General features: G+C 36.6%; 1 protein-coding gene across 7 annotated transcripts in view; it reads left to right on the top strand.

Moving 5' to 3' along the window:
- PDE1A (phosphodiesterase 1A) overlaps positions 1-25,084 on the top strand; it is a 351,251-nt gene that overhangs the window by 275,126 nt on the left and 51,041 nt on the right. For all 7 annotated transcript variants that reach the window (XR_007478526.1, XM_033423689.2, XM_049712585.1 and 4 more), the window contains 3 exons: positions 4,575-4,700; positions 8,758-8,859; positions 8,973-9,093. Coding sequence is in view for 6 of the 7 variants with exons in the window: in XM_033423689.2 (XP_033279580.1) it covers positions 4,575-4,700; positions 8,758-8,859; positions 8,973-9,093 (349 nt within the window). In the remaining variant the exon portion in view is untranslated. The remainder of the gene's footprint in view (positions 1-4,574; positions 4,701-8,757; positions 8,860-8,972; positions 9,094-25,084) is intronic.

Here is a 25,084-nt window from a genome sequence, read left to right as displayed (position 1 = left end):
CATACAATCCTTGAAAGTGTAAATAAATAGAAATAATTTCCTCTTTGTGAAAAGAAAATGCCAAGCTACATGTAACCATGGACACTGGGTATTGCTTAGAATCTTGTTCTTTCCATAGCAGTCAAAGATTATCTCAAGCATTAAGACCATTCTGTATTCTCAGCGTCCTTTTGGATTTATGAGACAAAATCACACATAATTTGCTACAATTAAATCTGGTTAAAAAACACATCTTTGCTTGTTGCTGAGAGAAAGAAATAGTGATACTTAGATCCACATCATGCAATAACCCTGGCAAAACTGCCATGGCTAGATTTGAGATTGTATGATACAAAATATGTGATTTGCAAATCACAGTTTTCCCCATGATCTCAGCAAATTTCTGGAGATACTTGGACAAGATCTATTTAATTTTCTCTCCAACAAGGATTGCATGTATGCTCTCCTAGTTCAGTTTTCTGTGTATCGAGCTATGATTATTGCTAATAAAATTTTTAGGCCAAGGCTGGGATGATTAAAAGAAAGTCTATTTTGGGGTTATATGCTATTAGCTAACTACACATGTTATTCTACTTTTATGATAGTGCTAGGAACAAAAGAGGAAGTAATTATTCCACTGCCTAATAGGTCATTTCCCCTATATTGGATTAATAATCAAGCTTGGTTTATCCACCAGACTATTAGATACAGATCTCAAATAGGTTGCTTGCTACAGAAGCCAGATTTCTTAGTTCTTTCTTATATTTGTCATTGTCTACTCTTTGGTAAACTTTCAGTGCTAAGGTCAGTGCTAGATCACTACCCACTGAAAAGCCTGAAATAGTCTTAGTGAGACATTTTTAGTGCTGACAGAATATGTGTCTACAGGAGAAAAGAAAGGTGAGAGGAGTGTGTTGTGTGTTGGTGTAAGTGGTAGCAAAATTGTTACAGGTTTCACCTTGACTTTCCTTTGGTGCTATTTTTACTGCCTACCTACAAGTTGCCAACTTATTTGCATGGGACACTGCACTGAACATAGTAGCTCTGCTTCCATTCCACACTTGCAAAATGATCTGGCAACTTAAGGGGATAGAGGAAGAAGAAGCAAGGGCTCAATTATACAGATTTGAGAACACTTGGAATATTTCACACTTTATGCTAGAATACCAATTTCAATAGTGCAACTTAAGTACTTTATTTGATGATCAAACGATATAAAAATACAAACAGGTGAGAAATAAAAGCCTTCCCTTAATGAATTCATCATTTTAAAATATAATGCCCATTATAAATTGGTGGTGAAACATACATTTTAAGTTTTGTTTTACAAAATGGTTTTCCCAGTTTAATGGTAGAGGACCTATAATACTCAAATCGAATTACAGCATTATAAGAGAAAAAAATAGAATCATAAATAGACCAAATGATTTTTAACATCCCCTCTGCCTTCTACCCAAAGTAAATTTAGTCCAAGGGAGTAAGGGTGGTAATCAACTATATAGAATAGGTACAAAAGGATTGGTTCTTTCAGTGATTAAATGAGGATGTTAGGTGAGTTTTTTCTCTCTCTCTGTGTCATATGTAGATCTTGCAGGCATCTGGATTGCAAATTGAAAGGAAAGGGCATAAATACATTTAAATTATGATAATACAAGGAGACTAGGCACATGACCAAGTGGGATTTATGCCTAGGTTTGACATTAAAAATTCAATTGAGGTAACGCGTCATATCAATAGGCTAAAGGAAAAAACACACAATCATATCAAGGCTAAAGAAAAAAACACACAATCATATCAAGATACAGAAAAAACACTTACCGTAATCCAATAGCTATTCATGATAAAAATATTCAGTGAATTAGGAATAGAGGGAAACTTCCTCAACCTGACAAAGCATATCACAAAAAACCTACAGTTAACATCATACTTAACAGTGAGAAACTCGAAGCTTTCCCACTAAGATCAGGAATAAGGCAAAGATGTCCCCCCCTCTCTACTGCTTTTCAATATCATATTATACAGGTTGGGAAGGAAGACAAAACTGTCTTTGTTCATAGATGACATAATGGTCTATGTAGAAAATCCAAAAACTTAACAAAAATACTTCTAGAACTAATAAGCAATTATAGCAAATAGCAAATTTTCATGATACAAGGTTAAAACTCAGTCACTCTCATATATACTGGCAATGAGCAAGTGGAATTTGAAGTCAAAATTTAATAAAAATTTTATTTAAAAAATTTAAAACTAAAATTCAATAATGTAAAATATCATTTACATTAGCATCCAAAAATTGAAATACTTGGGTATAAATCTAACAAAATGTACAAGATGTATATAAGGCAAACTACAAAACTCTGATGAAAGAATTCAAAGAACTATATAAATGAAGAGATATTCCATGTTCATGGATAGGAAAACTCAATGTTGTCAAGAAGTCAGTTCTTCTAAACTTGATCTATTGACTTAATGCAATCCCAATAAAAATACCAGCAAGTTATTTTGTGTATATCAGCAAGCAGATTTAATGTGTATATGGAGAGGCAAAAAGACCCAGAACAGCCAACTCAACATTGAAGGAGAGAACAAAGCTGGAGAATTGACACAATCCAACTTCTAGACTTACTATAAGTCTACAGTAAACAAGACAGTATGGTAATGGCAAAAGAACAGACAAATAGGTCAATGGGGCAGAATACAGAGCTCAGGAATGCACTTACATAAATACATTCAACTGATCTTTAACAAATGAGCAAATGCCATACAATGGAGCAAAGATAGTCTCTTCAACAAATGGTGCTGGAACAACTAGACATCCACATGCAAAAAAATGAATCTGGACACAAACCTTACACTCTTCATAAAAATTAACTCAAAATGTATGATAGGGCTTCCCTGGTGGCGCAGTGGTTGAGAGTCCACCTGCCGATGCAGGGGACACGGGTTCGTGCCCCGGTCTGGGAAGATCCCACATGCCGCGGAGCGGCTGGGCCCGTGAGCCATGGCCTCTGAGCCTGCACGTCCGGAGCCTGTGCTCCACAGTGGGAGAGGCCACAACAGTGAGAGGCCCGCGTACTGCAAAAAAAAAAAAAAAAAAAAAAGTATGATAGACCTAAATGTAAAATGCAAAACTCTAAAACTTCTAGAAGGTAACATAGGAGAAAATCTAGATGATCTTAGGCGTGGCAATGACTTTTTCAATACGACACTAAGGCACAATTCTTGAAAGAAATAACTGATAAACTGGACCTCATTAAAATTAAAAATTTATGCTTTATGAAAGGCAATATCAAGAGAATTACAAGATAACCAGAGTAGGAGAAAATATTTGCAAAAGATACATCTGATAAAGGACTATTGTGCAAAATATATAAAGAAGCCTTAACACTCAACAATAAGAAAATAAAGAACCTGATTTAAAAATGGTCCTTAACAGATACCTCACCAAAGAAGATACACAGATGGCAAATTAGCTTATGCAAAGATGCTCCATATTATATGTCATCAGGGAAATGCAAATTAAACGAGATATCACTACACATCTTTTAGAAAGGCCAAAATCCAGAACATTGACAACACCAAACACTAGTAAGGATGTAGATCAATAGGAACTCTCGTGCATTGCTGATGAGAATGCAAAATGGTACAGCCGTATTGGAAGACAGTTTGGTGGTTTCTTAAAAAACTAAGCATGCTCTTACCATGTGAGCCAGCAATCACTCTCCTTGGTATTTACCCAACAGAGCTGAAAACTTATGTCCACATGAAAACCTGCACAGAGGTGTTAATAGCAGCTTTATTCATAATTGCCAAAACTTAAAAGCAACCAAGATGTCGTTCAGTAGGTGAGTGGATAAATAAACTGTGATACATCCAGATAATGTAATGTTATTTAGTGCTCAAAAGAATTGAGCTATCAAGCCATGAAAAGATATAAAGGTAGCTCACATGCATACTAAAAGGTTCAAGAACTCAATCTGAAAAGGCTACATACTGTATGAGTCCAACCATATGACATTCTGGAAATGGCAAAACTGTGAAAACAATAAAAAGATCAGGAGTTGCCAAGGGTTCAGGGGATGGGAAGGGAAGGATGAATTGGCAGATCACAAAGGATTTCTAGGGCAGGGAAAATACTCTGTATGATACAACAATAGTAGATGTATGTCGTTATACATTTGTCCAAACCCATAGAATGTACACCACTAAGAGTAAACCCTTAATGTAAACTATGGACTCTGGGTGATAATGATGTTCAATGTAGATTCATCAATTTCAACAAGTATACCACTGTGATTGGGGATGTTAATAATGGGGGAGGCTATGCATGTGTGGGGACCAGGGGGTATATGGTGAATCTCTGTACTTTCTGCTCAATTTTGTTGTGAACCTAAAACTGCTCTAAAAAATAAATGCTAATTTTTAAAAATTATCATATAGTAAAAAAGAAAGGAAACTAAGTACTTCCATAAGTCTAGGTGTTTAATTATAGGATTTTTACGGATGATATTGTGTCTTATGACTTGAGTAGTTTTCAGAGACACTCATGAGGTCTAAAGAAATCCTCTACTTGGCATTTTGTTTTTAATTCTTAGGTCAGATGTTGCCATTTTGTATAATGATCGCTCCGTCCTTGAAAATCACCATGTGAGTGCAGCGTATCGACTTATGCAAGAAGAAGAAATGAATGTCCTGGTAAATTTATCCAAAGATGACTGGAGGTGAGTTTCAGAGGAAACCTAGAGGAAATTTAATGTTAGGGAAAAAGTTAAGTGATGTAAACTGAAGAAAACAGATGAAAGTCAACAATCCTTTACTCACAAAACAAACTCAGTTCCCTTTGACTGGATGATTCTGAGAATGATTAGTGCCTAGAAGACGGTTCAGGAGCCAGGCTCTGTTACATGGAGCTGAACTATTTCAAGGCCAATTCAACATCTATATGCATCATAGCCAATCCATAAGATTATGTACCACATAAGAAAAACCTTAAGATACATAACTACATACTCCCAGGAATGGAGCTCTACTCAGCTGTACCAATATGTGGTCCTACATGAATTCAAAATTTTAGCATCACACTGATCCCTTCATATATTACTTTTCTATATGTGTTTAGCTTCTCTAAAAATCAAAGAACTCACTATTTGGGGAAAAAGTTATGAATATAACATACTAAAATGACCTAGATGCAAAGGGTAATCTTACATGTTTCTCCAAGGCATCTGTCTTCTTAAAAAGAAAAAAAAAATTACGTGAAATGGTATTGCTTATTGCCATGCAGGGAAAAATAACAAGATGCACCCCTACTGCTCAGCATAACATTCCCTCCTTTCTTCTTGATCCTCAGGTCATCATCATCCCCTTCATTTGACTATAGGCTTGCCAGATGTAACAAATAAAAATACAGGACATCCAGTTAAATATAAATTTCAGATAAACGTAGACATTTTTTAGTGTAAGTATATTCCTAATTTTCTGTGGGACCTACTTACATTAAAAAAAAAAAAAAAAAAGGAAGCCTTTATCTTTAACTAAGATCTTGTTAAAAGTCAGTTAATGGCCTGAAAAAATTCCTATTCAAATTCAAATGTCAAAGTGTTCTTTAGGTTTGTTTCTGTTTTTGTGTTTTTCTTTAAATCAAGGTGAAAAGAAATGTCCAAAGAAGTAACCTGGAATTAAGATCTGCCTTAAAATACATAAATAAAAGTTTAATTCAGAGTTTAAAACAAGCCCTAATTTCCCATGGTTACTTCTCCAAATATTAAAACTTCCTGGATTTTCAAGGCTGGAAAAAATATGGGCTCACTTTTGCAACTGTAGAAAAAGCTCTGAAGTTAGGGGAAGGAGGCAATTCAGGCCTCTCATTTTATGCCACAGGAAACAATAGCACAGTTGGGTCACCAGCCTAGGAAGGCCAGGATCTAATTGTGAAGCCACCACTGCTGGGTATGGGGAAAACAGAAGGGCAAAGGTAGAAGCAGGGACACAGTGCAGAGGTGTTTCCTAAGGTCCGAGAGATTGACTGTTTATATCTAGAGTATTAATTTATTTCTTCATCAGTGATTATCATTCCCAGAGGTAACATTTGTATTATTAATTTTATTATTCCTTTGAATTAACGTTTTTCTTCTCAAAGTTATTCTGTTGCTATTTCAGTGTGATTTTTTTCTATTACACTTTGTTCTTTAACATCTTTATTATTTATTCTCATAATTTACTCCTCTAATATTTTATATTTTTGTACAGTAGCTAAGAAGTTACTGTACAAAACATCCTAATTGAGTGTTTTTATAGAATTTTTCTTTTCAGCCGCTCCACAAGGCTTGCAGGATCTTAGTTCCCCAGCCGGGGATAGAACCCGTGGCCCCAGCAGTGAGAGCACCAAGTCCTAACCACTGGACTGCCAGGGAATTCCCAGTTTTTTTTAACACATACTATAATATCACATGATTTATGATTTGATTTATCATATGATTTAACACTGTTTCCAAAAAGCTGTAAAAGATTTATTTAATAGTATAAACTTGATACTATTTTACCAAGAATTAAAATATGGATAGCGGGACTTCCCTGGTGGCTCAGTGATTAAGATTCTGCCTGCCAATTCAGGAGACAGGGGTTCAAGCCCAGGTCTGGGAAGATCCCACATGCGGCGGAACAACTAAGCCCGTGTGCCACAACTACTGAGCCCACGTGCTGCAACTACTGAAGCCCGTGCGTCTAGAGCCCATGCTCCACAACAAGAAAAGCCATGGCAATGAGAAGCCCGCACACTGCAACGAAGAGTAACCCCCGCTCACTGCAACTAGAGAAAGCCCACACGCAGTGACGAAGACCCAACACAGCCAAAAATAAATAAATAAATAAATTAATTAATTAAAATAAATAAATAAATAAATAAAATATGGGTAGCTAGCTTTTTAAGGGTTTGTAGGTTTTCTGTTTGCAAATCTAGTTTTTAAAGTAAGTTTAGTAACTATAAATGCAGTAATTTTTAAATTTTGGCAAGAAAAATGTATAAATAAAGTAACATTTCCTTTGTGTACTAGTTTGCCTATTGATATTAGTTGATTATTGACAATATCTAGCATTTATTGATTACTGTTAAAAAACAAAGTTCAACTGAGTAAATTTTAAAAATCTTATTGGCTTTATTCAACCCAATTCATGAATTGGGCAGCATCCCATCTAGCAAATGAAAAGGAGCTCCAAATAACTGTACAAAATGGCAGACTTTTATAAGCAGAAAGAGGAAGACAAGGAAGTTATTCTATCAAGGAGCTGATTATTTCAGGCAAATTCACCTTCCTTTGGGGGATGACAGGGGTCTGTCACGTGGATTACCTCACTAGTGCTGACCAGGTAATTCCACATTGATTGGTTTAAGTTTCCAATCCTGGGGGAGGTATTAAGTCTTGTTTGGTGATGTGGGCTTAGCACAAGGACTCCATTTTGGGTCTGTCGTCTCTTTTTTAACATCACATCTGCAAAGTACAAAGTATTTATTAAATTTTATAGATTTCATAAAACTTTTGTCTCATTTTTCCTAGTTAACATGAATATTTTGGTACAGTTGGTATTGTAACATGGGTATCTCGTAATTTAGAAGAAAAAATGTAATTGAGAATAAGTATTAACTATCTTTGATAGCTTCCATTCCCTTAATATTTGGGTAAAAGAATTCTAAGCAAGCTATACAATATCATGAACAGTAATCAGAGTATTGTTTTTTTATTGCTCCTATCTAAAAATCCAACTGAATTGAGCACCCATAATTTTCAGCAAGAATCTCCAGTATGTGGTTGTTCTTAAAAACAAATCATTCAATCATACCATCTTTAGGTAAAATATCTTTGACACAAGATCATAATTCAAGTTTAGCATACACCTGTAATTTAGCTTATTCTACTGGCCACAGAATGAAATAAAATATCATTTCCAGTATAAGCAACTTTTTTACCTATCTGTACTGAGCAAGCAATGAATTGTAGAACATGCAAGCCTTTACTGGCATTACTCATCTCCTGCTTACTGTGAGAATGAGTTATTCATTCATAGACTTTGTGATATGTTCACCGTATTTGCAGTGTCTTGGTTAAAATTTTAACAGTATCAGTAGCTCTGTCTATGATATGTAGGATCGAGGTCCCCAGGGCTTAAACAGAGAATTCCCACTCACTTATAGCCTTGGTTTCTCTGGAGTCCTCATGATGGAAGCTCGGTACAGTGGAGTGATCCAAGTGTCAGCTTTGCTAGTGGGAACTCTTGGGGGTGAATCTTATCTCTGCTATGTACTAGCTGTGTGACTCAGCAAACAACTCAATCCCCTCTGGTGGGAAATAGTAGTACCCCCTCACATAAAAGCACCTAGAACACTGCCTTGATTGAAGAAATACTGAATAAATGGTGGTGGTTTTCTTAATTACAAATTCTGCCTTTAGAATAGTTTTTTCTTTAAAATTAGTTAGGATTCTTTCTGATATTATTATTTCTAAAAATAATATTTAGAAATTATGAGTGGGGGAGGGATGTAGGTGTGGGAGGGAAAGCATCCAGTTCTTTAAAAGGAGATGTTGCCCAGCATCATTCACAAATCACTCTCCTGGCAACATCCTAAAGCCAAACTTTTGTAAGCTCTTTTACATTTAAAATGTAGCATCTTTTGTGCTCATACCATTAGAAAAAAATAAAATGTAATTCGCAATATTAAGGAAATATTTCACTTGAGAACAAAAAGGGACCAAACAAACCTTTCTGCTTTTGATGACTCCACAGGGATCTTCGGAACCTAGTGATTGAAATGGTTTTGTCTACAGACATGTCGGGTCACTTCCAGCAAATTAAAAATATAAGAAACAGTTTGCAGCAGCCTGAAGGGTAGGTGTTTTTTTGTTTTTTTTTTCATGTTAAAGGTATGTGGGCTTGGACTCAGAGGAGACTGTAATTGGTTACTTTGTTCTGATAATTTGAGCATGTCCTTGTTTTGACAGGCTTGACAAAGCCAAAACCATGTCCCTGATCCTCCATGCAGCAGACATCAGTCACCCAGCCAAATCCTGGCAGCTGCACCACCGATGGACCATGGCCCTGATGGAGGAGTTTTTCCTACAGGTGCCTCTTTCATGTTCTGTGTCTATGCAAATGTTTTTGGAAATAGTGACTGTGCATATCGACGTACATCTTCTCTGTAAAGAATCCAGGCCTTGTGACTTGCTATTACCAACTTGGCCACAACACATTCTTGGGACTTCAGGCAGAATTTATTAATCTTTCAAATGAATGTATTAAATAATCCTATGTAGTATAATACACGTTTTAAAGAGGGTCAAGTCTTGGATCTCAGATGCCAATCTCAAGAGAGAAAGAAATTAATAAATGAGTCGCTATCTGCTGTTAAAAGGTAAAATGCTAGGGTTAGGTTTAGGGTTAGGGTTTGCAGAGGCAGCAAATAGCTTTCATCATAAAAAGAGAAAGGGAGGATTTATAACACTTCTGCATACATCTTGCTGGTTAGAATTTAGTTATACATGTATAGTTGCAAGGATGGCTGAGAAATATAGCTTTTAGCTGGGTGAACATGTACCTAACTGCAAAAATCTATTGTTATGTGAAAAAGCAAGCCTGGATATTGTTGACAAAAAATTAATCAATAGCCAATCTAAGAAAGAAATGGAAAATTTTATTTGAGCCAAAATAAAGATTATAACCTGGGAGACAGTCTCTCAGAGAGTTCTGAGAACTGTTCTGAAGAGGTAAAGGGGGAGGCCAGTATATATGTGATTTCGGCAAAAGGGGTGCATGCAATCAAGTATGCATCTCAGTAGAAGGTTGCTGCTAGTCACAAGGAACAGACATTTTAGTTAATGGTTTTAGTGCTTTTCTAAGTATGGGAAGATGCAAGAATCCAAGTTCACAAGAAATTTCTCCTGAAAATATCTAACTATCTGAAGGCCAGTTCTGTCAGTTTCCCCCCAGCACAAAGCACCACATCCTGATCTTCACCCTGAATTCCTTTCAGGGTGTATTGTAAGTCAGCAACTTCAGTGCCTGATGACTTGATTATTGTAGGACTGGATGGCGGGCAACATTCTTTATTTTACAATCTCTCACCTTTAGGTCTTAATTTCGACCAAGATTTGGGAGGCATTTCATGACCAATTTGTTCCATGGCGCTAGGAATACTCATTCCCAGGTTGGGCAAGAATTTCGTTGTTAGGCCACTCAGTGTACTATTACTGGACTAAACCCTATTAACAGTGGCCAGAAACTTCTGGAATGCCTGTCATACTAGTCTCTTATGGTTCAGGAAATGGTTCCCTCTTGTTGCTTCTTCCCATATCTAGAGTTACACTATTGTAATCATTGATCTTATAGAACTGTATATTTGGTCAATTGTTTCAAGTCGCCTAATCATCATTAATTTTATCACAGTCACACATTTAGTAATGCAAGAAACAATAATCTTGTAAAATAGGCAGAATACAAGTACTAAGGTCATAGTGAGTACTTAAGTTAAAAACTTCCATTAGGTGTGACCCGGTATCTCTCCAGGTCATCTGACCAGTCTGCTTTGCACCAATCGCTATCTTTAAGGGAAATGATGCATTGGCATTGTACATAAAGTGCACCAAAGATGTCTGCACATACGAGGTGAGCAGTGGGTCATTGTGACCCCTTACAAGATTGCAAAAAGCAATGTTAATTTCTAAGGAGTTACATGGCTGGTGCCAGAAGGAAAAGAATTGATCTTTATGATTGAGCAGGTATTTCTGCCATTGGGGAGGTTTGGTTAATGCATAATGCAGATGCACAATGGACACTAGAGGGGAGGGAAGAGGCCCAGATGGGCAGAGCAAAAAATATGTTTAAATTTTTCTTGTCTTGCCTTAAAATGTGAATTTTTATTTCATCAATATGGAGAATGACCAGTGTTCTCTACAACAAGTATATGTTTTTTTTCTCTATGGTGTCCTTATTCTGTTTCTACTCCCACTGGGGTACTACAGTAAAATGAGCCAAGTAACTCAGGAAAGTGCTCTACTTACAATTATAGTTTTATTATAAAGAATACAACTCAGGAACAGCCAAATGAAGAAGTGCATAGGCCAAGGTCTGGAAGGGTCCCAGATATGAATCTTCCATGCTCTCTCCCCATAGAGTAAGGGTGTGTCACCTTCCTGACACATCAATGTGTTCACCAACTAAAACGTGCCACTGAGTTTTGGTGTCAGGAGTGTTTATGGGGATTCATTACATAGGCATGACTGATTAAATCATTGCCCATGTGACTGAACTCAACTTCCAGCCCTCCTTTCCTCCCAGATGACGCTGCCCCAATATTCCAACCCTCTAATCATGTGATTGGTCTCTCTGGTGAGCAGCCCTATCCTGAAGCAATCTAAGGGGTCTTATGCCATGAGTCACATAATTAGCATAACAAAGAGTCTCCTATCACTCAGGAAATTTCATGGGTTTTTGAACCTTTGTGCCAGGAACCAGGAACAAAGATCAGATACATTATTTATGATGCCACAGTCCTGTTTAGAGAAGCTCTTTTTTAACTTCTGTATTTTCAGATTATTTGATTTCTCAACATTGTTCATTTGTAATCTTTATTTTTTAATGTTTCACTTATTCTGAAAACATAAAGACCAAATACATTACTGTAGTTAGATGACTATGGTTTTTGTCTCCTGTTGTCAATAGGTATATGGTTTCACTTTGAAATAGCGTTGCATAGTCCTAGAGAAAGTTACTAAGTAACATGTTCGAAATTCAAATATTTTTACATTAAAAATGTCTTTAGGGCTTCCCTGGTGTCGCAGTGGTTGGGAGTCCGCCTGCCGATGCAGGGGACACGGGTTCGTTCCCCGGTCTGGGAGGATCCCACATGCCGCGGAGCGGCTAGGCCCGTGAGCCATGGCCGCTGAGCCTGCGCGTCCGGAGCCTGTGCTCCGCAACGGGAGAGGCCACAGCAGTGAGAGGCCTGCATACCGCAAAAAAAAAAAAAAAAAAAAAGTCTTTAAAAAATATTTTAATACATTTTGTGCTTAAAAATAAAAAACCAAATGTTAAAATCTGTTCAATTCTAAAGGCAAGCTGCATGCTATGGCCAATTAAAAATTATAATTTTAGTTACTCAACGAATCATCAGACAATGGTAAATATAAAATAGACTTAGAGGGCTTCCCTGGTGGTGCAGTGGTTGAGAGTCTGCCTGCCGATGCAGGGGCACGGCTTCGTGCCCCGGTCCGGGAAGATCCCACATGCCGCAGAGCGGCTGGGCCCGTGAGCCATGGCCGCTGAGCCTGTGCGTCCGGAGCCTGTGCTCCGCAACAGGAGAGGCCACAACAGTGAGAGGCCTGCATACCACAAAAAAAAAAAAAAAAAAAATAGACTTAGAGAGCTTTAATAACAACATTCTCACATTAGAGATGAAAAAAAAGAACCAGGAAAAGATAAAATGACTTTTCTTGGGTTAAGAAGAAATATTAAAATATTTTTAATTGAATGACCATGAAAACACAACATATGAAAATTTGTGGGATGCAGCTGAAGCAATGCTAAGAGAAAATTTTATAGCTTTAGATGCTTATATTAGAAGAATGTATAAATCAATTATCTATGTTTCTACCTTACTAAGTAAGCTAAGAAAAGTTAAGAAAATTAAACCAAAATAAGTTGATGGAAGGAGATAATAAATATAAAAGCAGAAATCGATGAAATAGAACAAGACAAACAATAGCAAAAATTAACAAAAGCAACAGTTGTTTCTCTGAAAAAAATAAAATAAAATTACTAGCAGGATCAAAAAGAGAAAAAAACAGCATAAATTGTAAAGGAAAGAAGAGATATCTTTACAGATCTATATATATCAAAAGGATAAAGAATGTTATACACAATATAAATTTAATGACTCAGATGAAATTACCAAATTATTTGAAAGATACAAATTACCAAAACAGACACAAGAAAAAAACTGTAATCTGAATATCCATATATCTGTTTTTAAACACTGTAGTTTAAACTCTTCCCGTGAAGAAAATTCCAGGCTTAAATGGCTTCAGTTTTTAATTTTCATTTCAATTCTTAATTCTCAGTTCAGCTGAGAGAGGGTGAATTCTCTCAAACTTTTCAGGAAAAAATAATGCCAGTCTTACACAAATTCTTTCATGACATGGAGGAAGAGGGAAAATTGTCAATATAACCCCTGACAAAAGCTAACAAAGCCTTTGCAAGTAAGAAAATTGTACACCCATATCTGTCATGAACCTAGATGTACAATTCCTTAAAATATTAGCAAATCCAACTCAGCAATATAGTAAAAGGGTACACATCATGACCTCCATTGACTTACTACTCAAAAATCATTTAGGTGCTTTACCATATTAAGAGGAAAAAAGGGGGGGGGAAATCCTATTATCATCTCAATACTTGCAGAAAAAGCATTTGACAAAATTCAAAAGACATTTATTATAAAAACTTTCAGCAAACTAGAAATAGGAGACCTCTCTCAACCTGGCAAAAGGTGCCTATAGTTAACAATAGTTCATGGTGAAATATTGAACACTCATTCTAAGATTTGGATGTCTACTCTTACCACTTCCATTCAACATTGCATTTGAAATTCTAGGTAGTGCAATAAGGTAATAAAAGGAAATAAAGAATAGATTGGATAAAAATAAATAAAACTGTCTTATTTCCAGAAACATGAGCATCTACATAGAAAATCTTAAAGAATCTGTTAAAAGCTACTTGGACTGACAAATGAGTTTATCAGGGTTGTTGAATCAATTGTATTTCTGTATGCTAGCAGCAAAAAATTTGAAAATGAAAATTTAAAAACAATATTATTTATAATAGCATAAAAATAGTAAACTATATGGAAATATATTAATTAAATGCATATAAAACCTTGATACAGAAAACCACAGAATATTGTTGAGAAAAAAATTTTAAAGATCTATATAAATTGAGAGATATACTATGTTAATGGATTGAAAGATCTAATATTGCCAAGATGTCAATTCTTCCAAAATTGTTTAATATATTTAACATAATCCTTATTAAATATTACAATAGTCTTCTTTATAGAAGCTGAAAGAAAAGCTGATCCTAAAATCTCCATGGAAAAGAATCTAAAATAGCCAAAATAATTTTGAAAATGACTAAGAGTTGAAGGACTTACACTTCCTTATTACACAACTTGGTATAAAGCTACAGTAATCAAGTCAGTGTGTTACTGACATAGGGACAGACAAATAGGCAATAAAATAGAATAGTGATTCCAGAAATAGTTCCATACTTAGATGATCATTTGATTTTCTACAAAATCACCAAAACAGCTAAATGGGGAAAGGGAAGTCCACAAATAGCAGTGGAACAACACATTATATGTATGGAAGAAAAGGAACCTGCCTGTTGTCTACCTGTACCATGTATAAAAATTAAATTCAAGATTAACCACAGGCTTAACACAAAACTATAAAGTTCCTACAGGAAAACTCAAGAGAATGTCTCTCTGATCTTAGGGGTAAGCAAATATTTCTTAGTGAAGACACATATAGCACTACCTATAAAAGAAGAAATTTGTAAAGTGGACAAAAGCAAAATTCAAAACTTCTGCTCTTCCAAAGATACTATTAAGAAAAGGCAAGCCATAGACAGAGAGAAAATATTTGTTCTACAGAAATCTGGCTACAGGCTTGTACCAGATTGCATAAAGAATTGCTACAAATCAGTAATAAAAAGAAAAGCAGCCCAATTTGATCAGACACCTCATAAAAGAAAACACACAAATGGGTAGTAAGTACATACAAGTATGTTCATTTTCATTACTTATCAAAGAATTGCAAATTAAAAGCACAATGAGATACCACTACTCCCTCACCAGAATGGCTAAAATTAAAAGGACTGACAATATTAAGTGTTACTGAGGATGTGGAGCCACTGGAAGTCTCAGGCATTGATGGTGGGAGTATAAATCATTACAATCCATCTGGAAAACTACTGGTTGACATCTATTAAAGTTAAACTTAATATCGCCTATGACCCAGCATGTCCACCCATAGGTGTATAACCTACATAAATTAATGCTTATGCTCACCAAATGTCTTATGTAGGAGTAGTTGTAATGTTATTACTTATGATAGCCCGATATTAGAAAAAGTCCAAATGTGCATCAAAAATAGTAATGCATAAGTAAATCATAATATAGTCATACAAAAGAATGTCATACAATAAGAAATGGACCAATAATATGAACCACAGTGAACCTCAAAAAAATGGATACTATAGGACTTCCCTGGTGGCGCAGTGGTTGAGAGTCCACCTGCCGATGCAGGGGACAGGGGTTCGTGCCCCGGTCTGGGAAGATCCCACATGCTGCGGAGTGGCTGAGCCCGTGAGCCATGGCCGCTGAGCCTGCGCGTCCGGAGCCTGTGCTCTGCAACGGGAGAGGCCACAACAGTGAGAGGCCCGCATACCGGAAAAAAAAAAAAAAAAAAAAGGATACTATATGATTCCCTTTATATGAAGTTCAAAAACTGGCAAAATTAATCCATGGTGATTGAAATCTGAACAATGGTGGCCTGCCTATATGGGGTAGGATTCACTAGAAGAGGGTAAAGGAACCTTTTGTGGGTGATGGAAGTGTTCTATATCTTTATTGAGTGTTAGTTACACAAGTGTGTTCATGATTTATACTGTTAAGATTTGTACATAAATTTTTCCTTAATTTAAAAAAGGAATATATCAGAATGAAGGTGCTTCACTAGTGACTTAAACAAAAAACTCTAAAAAACTCTAATAAATCCCAGAAACTCTTGAAAATTACTGTTAGATCTCCAAATAACACCATGACTTGTATTACCCATCTTTTATTGATTTAAAACCAAAGATTTTCATAAATTCAATGAAATTGAGGCCTGATGATTTTGAAGTTCACTACCTTATTCTTGAATTTTCTAGAAAGGTGACTGATAACTGTTAATGAAACTCCTGGCATGCAGTAATTTTTGACATCTGAATTTCAGGGTAGAGGCACTTTGTTTTGTGAGGCTACTTAGCTCCTCTGTCATTCTCAGAGCCTGGTAAACAGTGACTCAGATATCTGAATACTAGAGATTAAAATACATCCAACACAAAAGGTCAAGTCTTGGAATAGGTATAGCATCATGCTGCTTGGAATGTTTTTGTGATCTTCATTTTTCAGAGTGTGTTAGAGTGAGGAGGTGTCAGGTTTTCATTTTGTTTTGTTCTTTGATAGGACTCTTGGCAATAATAGGCATTTATGTAACCCCAAAATATTCAGAAATGACAGTCTTTGCTTGAATGACCTTAACATATAAGGCACGATACTTACAGCCCAAAGGAGAGGAAAGGGTATGTGTTAATATGGGCTATTATAAAATCAAAACATCTCTGTTTGCATTGCCTCATCTCTTCAACTATGAAAATCTTCTCAGATCATAATAAATTAATATAGGACTGAGTTTTAAAATGGAATCATATTTAATAATGGAATCTTAGATTTTCTCTGGATTTTTAAAAGTAAATGACTTTTTCTTCCAGTTTTTTTTTTTTTTTTTTTTTTTTTTTGCGGTACGCGGGCCTCTCACTGCTGTGGCCTCTCCCGTTGCATGGCACAGGCTCCGGACGTGCAGGCTCAGTGGCCATGGCTCATGGGCCCAGCCGCTCCGTGGCACGTGGGATCCTCCCGGACCAGGGCACGAACCCGCGTCCCCTGCATCGGCAGGCGGACTCCCAACCACTGCGCCACCAGGGAAGCCCTCTTCCAGTTTTTTATTGAGATATAATTGACATCCAGCACTGTATAATTATAAGGTGTACTGCATAATGATTTAACTTACATACATCATGAAATGATTACCGAAATAAGTTTAGTAAACACCCATCATCTCATATAGATAAAAAAATTAAAGAAATAAAAAATTTTTTTCCTTGTGATGAGAACTCTTAGGATTTGCTCTCTTAACAATTTTCATATATAACTTACAGAAGTGTTAACCATATTTAGCATGTTGTACATTAGATCCCTAGTACTTATTTGTCTTACAACTGGAAGTTTGTACCTTTTTATTACTTCATCCAATTGGCTTTTAAATCCCCTTCAGAAATATATTTAGCAAAACAGGAGAATGTAGAGCTAAAAGTCAAAATAAGTGAGTTTGCACTAACAGCGATTATGTTTTACAAGCAAAACAAGTTTATTTTTACGATACATACTAAAATATGACTGACTCCAGAAGGAATCCATTTTTTATGCTTTCAACTAACTAAATGAATCTCTCAGTACCTTTAATTATCTTAGCCATACCACATATTTTAGCCTTTTGGAGGTAGATACAGCAATGAATCTGAAACCGCTTGGTTTGTGCTTTGCTCTGAATATTTTTGACATAAGCTATTTAACTGGATCTATGTATCTATGCAGATGCCCTAGAAATTGGCAAGACTGCAATGGTTTTTCCATGTTTCTTCTTATTCCTGCTCATCCTCACATAACCACCTGTAACTATCACTTTGTAGAACCCACAGTGCTAATAAATAACTTCTTGGTATGGATCTAGCCAAGATAACAGGTTTTTTTTAATTAAAGTATAGCTGGTTTACAATGTTGTATTAATCTCTGCTGTACAACAAAGTGATTCAGTTATATATATATATACGTCCTTTTTAAAATATTCTTTTCCCTTATGGCTTATCACAGGATATCGAATATAGTTCCCTGTGCTATACACTAGGACCTTATTGTTTATCCATGACAGGTTTTTTATCTCAGTTGAAACATCACGTTTATAAAGACATTTGAAAATATATTCCTTCATTCCTTTAGAATGTACTAAGAATCTAAATTATGTAATATGTCACACGATCTACTGGTTATTCTAGGGAATTTGAGGCAAATCAGACAAGATCTGCCCAGAACTCATCGCTTCCCTGAGCTGCAGTAAAAATGTAAACATTTATGTTTCTTGTTAAAGAAAGTATTTGATATACATCGGGCAAACATAAGAAGTCTAATAATGCAAAGTAAGTGATCATTGGACTTGGCTTCAGAAAACCCAAGTGTGAACATTAGCTTTCTATCTTTCCAGCAGTGGTGGATATGAGCCTTCACCTTCTTACCTATAATAAGGGATTAATACCCATTCTGTCTCCTCCCCAGGATGGCTATGAGGAACAAAATGATACAATGAATGTGAGAGGTCTTCTTACATTATAGACATGATACAAATGTGAGGAATTGGTATTATTTGTTATCCTCCAGGTCTATGTTAATTTCCATATTTTTCCAAGGTCAAGTATCAGAGAGCCATTGACTATGAAATATTTTATTTGACAGTCACTTAAAGCCTTTGACTGAACACAGGTTTTAAAACACATTCCCTATACAACCATGAAGCTTAAAAAGCAGCCAGTTAAGAGAAGCATTTTTCTTTTGCTATGAAAAATATAGCACTAGACTTGAAATCCATTCAATGGGTTTTGAGCAAAATTAGAGACTGGATATAAATTCAAAAAGTTAGTGAAAGTACTCAAAGGAAGGAGCTAATTTTGGAACTTTCAAGAGCAACAATAAAATTTATGTGTGTGCATGTATGTGATATATATATAGATAGATATGTGTATATATATGTGTGTGTGAGTGTGTGTGTGTGTGTGTATATATATATATATATATATATATATATATATATATATATATATATATATTAGAAAAATCCAGAAAAAATTTGGGATGCATTGTCTCCTAAGTCAATTTTTCATTAATTTTCTACGAAGTTCATTTTAACTAACAAATGGGCTTAAATAGACATTAAAATTTTTAAAACGCAATGTATTTCTGGAGGACAAACCAATTTCTGGATTCAAAGCTTTTGTATCATCCTTAAAAATCTCATCAGCTTTACCCTATTCTTTGGTGTAACTACTTAGGTACACCTTGTAAAACCATGGGAAACTGTAACCAGAAGAGATTAAAATTGAATCTAGAATTTGCAGTCTTGACAAATTTTTATTTCTGATTCTTAGTAAGCAGCTGATGGTAAAGGAAGTAAAGCACGTCCCCATCTCCGAGGCATGTTTCATAGCAAGCTTGTGATATTCATGAATGCAGTTAACACACTCCCTTCAAGTGTTCGCACAGCTCGACACAGTTGCCTCTGCCCCCGACTGTAATGGGAGAATTTGGAAGATGCTCCATTCATTTCAACTATGACTGATAAGACTGATAGATTAGAGGTGGAAGTACTAGTCAAGAAAATAACCATTAGTAGAGGAGACAGGTTTTTTTGTTCTTATTCTTTTCTTGAACATGTTAGGTTGGCAAGATAACAAGAAGTTAATACAATTAAAAATTTTTAAAAATAGTTTCCATTAAAATGTGTTCATATTTTATACTATGTGAATTTTTTCCTTCTTCAACTAGTCCTTTTGTGTGATACATGAAAAAAGACTCTATATCTGAGCAAAATCTACATTTGCCAATAAGTATTACTTTATCAACAAGGAGAAACAAATAATTGGAAATGCAAGTTATTTGGAAAGAAAGGTCAAAATGGTTATTTTACCCTAAATTGTATACAGTAAGACCCCTCTATTTTCTTCAAAATTTCTAGAAGTAGTATAAAGTGTGTTATTTCAAAATAAATTGTATTTTCTGTAGCAATAAAAATATATTTAGTTAGTACATTCTCAGCTGAGGATCTGTCACTAAAAATAATAGATACAAAAAACAAAAAAAAACCCCAAACTTCACAAACATACAGAACTGTAGCTACGAGCCAGGATAAAAAACCAAAGCTTATAGTATTAAGAGGCATAAAAGTGTTACAAACATTGATTACACAGGGGTACTAATGTCCTGCAAAATATTTATAACACAAAAATACAGCTATACCATATCATAAATACAGCTATACCATATCATAAATTTTACTGAAAGTGAATATGTTACTATAATAATCATTAAACTTTTATACAGTTTGGGGGCTTTCTTAGAATTTGGAAGGGCCCATTTTTAGAAGGAATGAAGGAAGGTAATTAGATGAGCTAAATCCCTTAAGTAAGTTGTTCCAAGAAGGCCCAACTAGTGCATCTTCCCCTCCTTTCACAATTAAATTTGACGGACTGGTGGTCCCTCAAATTCTACCCTCGGCCTTATAGTGGCCTCCAAGCCTATGGCCAGGAGCTTCCTATATGCTTGCTGTTGATGTTGCTTCTGAGATCAAAACCTCTTCAACACAAGAGGTTTCTCAAGATATCTGTACTTCACCCTTTCTTATCTTCTGCATTTCTTTAAAACTATAGAAATTGTTTTGGCTTCACAGAAAATGCAAAAAGGGAAAAAGAAAAAAATTTGCCACTAAATCACTAGATTTGACACCTTGTTGACAGCTATCAGAGTATTTCACACCATTTAGGAAAGCATAAAAACAATTACAGGCATTACTCATTTATTGTGCTTCACTCTATTGTGCTTCTCAGATACTGTGTTTTTTTTACAAATTGAAGGTTTGTGGCAATCCTGCATAAAGCAAGTCTATCAGTGCCATTTTTCCAACAGTATTTGCTTACTTCATGTCTCTGTGCCACATTTTGGTAATTCTCACAATATTTCACACTTCTTCATTATTATTATATGTATTCGTTGTAGTGATCTCTGATCAGTGATCTTTGAAGTTACTATTGTAATTGTTTTGAGGTGCCACAAACCACGCCTATACAAGAAGGCGAACTTAACTGATAAATGTTATTTGTATTCTGACCGTTCACTGACCAGCTGGCCATTCCCCTCTCTCTCTCCTCCTCAGGCCTCCCTATTCCCTGAGACAGGGCAATATTGAAATTAGGCCAATAATAATCCTTTAATGCCCTCCAAGTGTTCAAGTGAAAGGAAGAATTGCACATCTCTCACTTTAAATCAAAAGCTAGAAATGATTAAGCTTAATGAAGAAAGCACATCAAAAGCTGAGATAGGCTGAAAGCTAGGCCTCTTTTGCCAATTAGCCAAGTTGTGGATGCAAAGAAAAAGTTCTTGAAGAAAATGAAAGGTGCTACTCCAGTGAATACATGAATAAGAAAGCAAAATAGTCTTATTGTTGATATGGAGAAAGTTTTAGTGGTGTAGTTAGAAGATCAAAAAAGCCACAACATTCCCTTAAGCCAAAGCCTAATCCAGAACAAGGCCCTAACTCTCTTTAATTCTATGACGGCTGAGAGAGGTAAGGAAGCTGCAGAAGAAATTTTGAAGCTAGCAGAGGTTGGTTCATGAGATTTAAGGAAAGAAGCCATTACCATAACCTAAAAGGGCAAGGTGAAGAAGCAAGTGCTGATGTAGAACCTGCAGCAAGTTATCCAGAAGCTCTAACTAAGATAATTAATGAAGGTGACTTCACTAAACAACAGATTTTCAATGCGAGGAAATGGCTTTCTATTGGAAAAGATACCATCTAGGACTTTCATAGATAGAGAGGAGAAGTCAATACCTGGCTTCAAAGCTTCAAAGGACAGGCTGACTCACTTGTTAGGGACTAATGCAACTGGTGACTTAAAGTTGAAGCAGTCATTTACCATTCTGAAAATCCTAAGGCCCTTAAGAAATATGCTAAATCCACTCTACCTGTACTCTATAAATGGAACAATAAAGCCTGGATGACTGCACATCTGTTGACATCATGGCTTACTGAATATTTTATTTATTTATTTATTTTTGGCTGTGTTGGGTCTTCATTGCTGCATGCAGGCTTTCTCTAGTTGTGGCGAGCAGGAGCTACTCCTTGTTGCAGTGCGCAGGCTTCTCATTGTGGTGGCTTCTCTTGTCGCGGAGCATGGGTTCTAGGTGTGCTGGCTTCAGTAGGTGTGCACGTGGGCTCAGTAGTTGTGGCTCGCAGGCTCTAGAGCGCAGGCTCAGTAGTTGCAGAACATGGGCTTAGTTGCTCTGGGGCGTGTGGGATCTTCCCAGACCAGGGATCGAACCTGTGTCCCCTGCACTGGCAGGCGGATTCTTAACCACTGTACCACCAGGGAAGTCCTACTGAATATTTTAAGCTCACTGTTCAGACCTATTGCTCAGATAAAGATTCCTTTCAAAATATTACTGCTCATTGACATTGCACCTGGTCACCTGAAAGCTCTGATGGAGATGCACAACAAGATTCATGTTGTTTTCATGCCTGCTATCACAACATCCATTCTGCAGCCATGGATCAGGGAGTAATTTCAACTTTCAAGTCTTATTATGTAAGAAATACATTTTATAAGACTATACATGCCATAGATAGTGATACCTCTGATGGGTCTGAGCAAAGCAACCGTCTGGAAACCTTCTTGAAAGGATTCACCATTTCAGATGCCATTAAGAACATTTGAGATTCAAGGGAAGAAGTCCAAATATCAACATAACAGGAGTTTAGTAAAAGTTGATTCTAACCCTCATGGATGACTTAGGGGTTCAAGACTTCAGTGGAGGAAGTAACTGCAGATGTGGAAATAGCAGGATAACTAGAATTAGAAGAGGAGCCTGAAAATGTGACTGAATTGCTGCAATCTCATAATAAAACTTTAATTCATGAGGAATTTCTTCTTATGGATAAGCAAAAAAAAAAAAAGTGGTTTCTTGACATGAAATTTATTCATGGTGAAGACTCTGTGAAGATTGTTGTAATGACAACAAAGGATTTAGAATATTACATAAACTTAGTTGATAAAGGAGCAGCAGATTTCTAGAGGGTTGACTTCAATTTTGAAAGAATTCTACTGTGGGTAAAATGCTGTCAAACAGCATTGCATGTTACAGAGAAACCGTTCATGAAAGGAAGAGTCAACTGATGTGGCAAACTTCATTGTTGTCTTACCTTAAGAAATGGCCACAGCCACCCAACCTTCAGCAACCACCACCCTGATCAGTCAGCAGCCATCAACATTGAGGCAAAACCCTCCACCAGCAAAAAGATTACAACTCACTGAAGGCTAGCATTTTTTAGCAATAATGTATATTTTTAATTAAGATATGTTCATTGCTTTTTTAGACACAATGCTAGTGCACACTTATTAGACTACGGTATGGTATAAACATAACTTTTATATGCACTAGGAAACAAAAAAACTCATGTAACTCACTTTATTGCAATGTTTGCTTTATTGTGGTGGTCTGAAACCAAACCTACAAAATCTCCAAGATATGCCTGTACTAGTTCTTTGTTATGGCCTTTCCAATAAGAAACCCCAACAAGTCCCAAGGGAATTGCTAAGATGGGCAAAAACTATCAGGCCTGAGAACATCAGGCTATCTTGTGTTTCCAAGTTGATGAAACCACTTTCTGTGCCTCTCTACCTGCAGGCATATCCCCAAGAAAAGATGCAGACATCCAGGGGCATAATTAAGTGGTTGGTTAATTAATTGAGTTTAGTGACCTAGGAACCTATAATTCTGCTGCAACCACTTGTGTGATTCAATACACCAGAACATACATGTATTCAGTAAGTTATTGATTTTTAAAAGTATATTTTTGACCTCCTATGAGCAGCACCCTCAAATGAAAGAACAACCTCCAAGAAAAATATAAACTAGTTGATGTACACAACGTCTATTGCTTTTGACCTCTGATTTCATCTTGATGAAAAGTAAATGGGAGAGGGTAAGGAAAATTGTAAAGTTTGTCAAACTTATATTCAGGTTTCCTGACTCTCCCTTTACATATCTTTTCCCCTCCCTTAGGAGAACCTCCCTTGTCCTATTGGATTTCTGATTCCCTCATAGTCTGGCTACAGGGCCCCTTACTAATCTTGCACTCATGGTCTTTATTCACCCTAAAGAATAAATGACACTTTGAAATATTTATAAATAAGTTAAATAATTACTGCACTATAGCATTCAATGTGCTTAGCAATGGAAACTTAATATTCTAAATCAATTGTGGAGTACAAGAAGCAAATAGAATATAGAATCTCCCACTTCATCTGTAGGAAGATCAACCCTGCATATGTCTGTCATATGCTTAAGTCCTATATAAAAATGTTGCTATCCAGCATTCCATGAAATTTAGCTCATGGAAGGTAAATCATCACAATGCCTTTTGCAGGCCGAAACAATAATTTTCAGGTCAAAGAACTTAAGTGATATAAAACTACATCTTTTAAAATATCACCAACACCTTAACTAATAAAATCAATGGATCATCTTTGCATACATCAATTAAGAATCCTTGACTGAAGGCTGTTGCTGTGTCTTGCCCTGGTGTCCTGCCTGCCATGTGCTGCAAACAGTGGGGTGTCACTCCAGGACTTTGCTTCAGACAAATTGTGGTTCAAGATGGCAGAGTAGAAGGATGTGCACTCACTACCTCTTTCGAGGGCACCAGAATCACACCTAACTGCTGAACAATCATCAAAAGGAAGACACTGGAACTCACCAAAAAAGATACCCCACATCCAAAGACAAAGGAAAAGCCACAATGAGATGGCAGGAGGGGCACAATCACAATAAAATCAAATCCCATAACCACTGGGTAGGTGACTCACAAACTGGAGAACAGTTATACCACAGAAGTCCACCCACTGGAGCAAAGGGCCCCACGTCAGGCTTCCCAACCTGGGGGTCCGGCAATGGGAGGAGGAATTCCCAGAGAATCAGACTTTGAAGGCTAGTGGGATTTGACTGCAGGACTTTGGCAGGACTTGGGGAAACAGAGACTCCACTCTTGGAGGGCACATACAAAGTAGTTTGCATATCAGGACCCAGGGGGATGGAGCAGTGATCCCTTAGGAGACTGAACCAGACCTACCTGCTAGTGTTGTGGGATCTCCTGTGGGGGGTGGGGGTGGGGCGACTGTGTCTCACTGCGGGGAAAAGACACTGACAGCAGAAGTTCTGGGAAGTACTCCTTGGTGTGAGCCCTCCCAGAGTCCACCACTTGCCCCACCAAAGAGCCTGTAGGCTCCAGTGCTGGGTTGCCTCAGGCCAAACAACTAACAGGGAGGGAACTCAGCCCCACCCATCAGCAAACAAGTGGGTTAAAGTTTTACTGAGCTCTGCCCAGCAGAGCAACACCCAGCTCTACACGCCAGCAGTCCCTGC

The sequence above is a fragment of the Orcinus orca genome, chromosome 7, assembly GCF_937001465.1.
Source record: "Orcinus orca chromosome 7, mOrcOrc1.1, whole genome shotgun sequence".
Taxonomy (NCBI): domain Eukaryota; kingdom Metazoa; phylum Chordata; class Mammalia; order Artiodactyla; family Delphinidae; genus Orcinus; species Orcinus orca.
The sequence above is the reverse complement of the archived record's forward strand: the minus strand, read 5'-3'. Positions and strand labels throughout refer to the sequence as shown.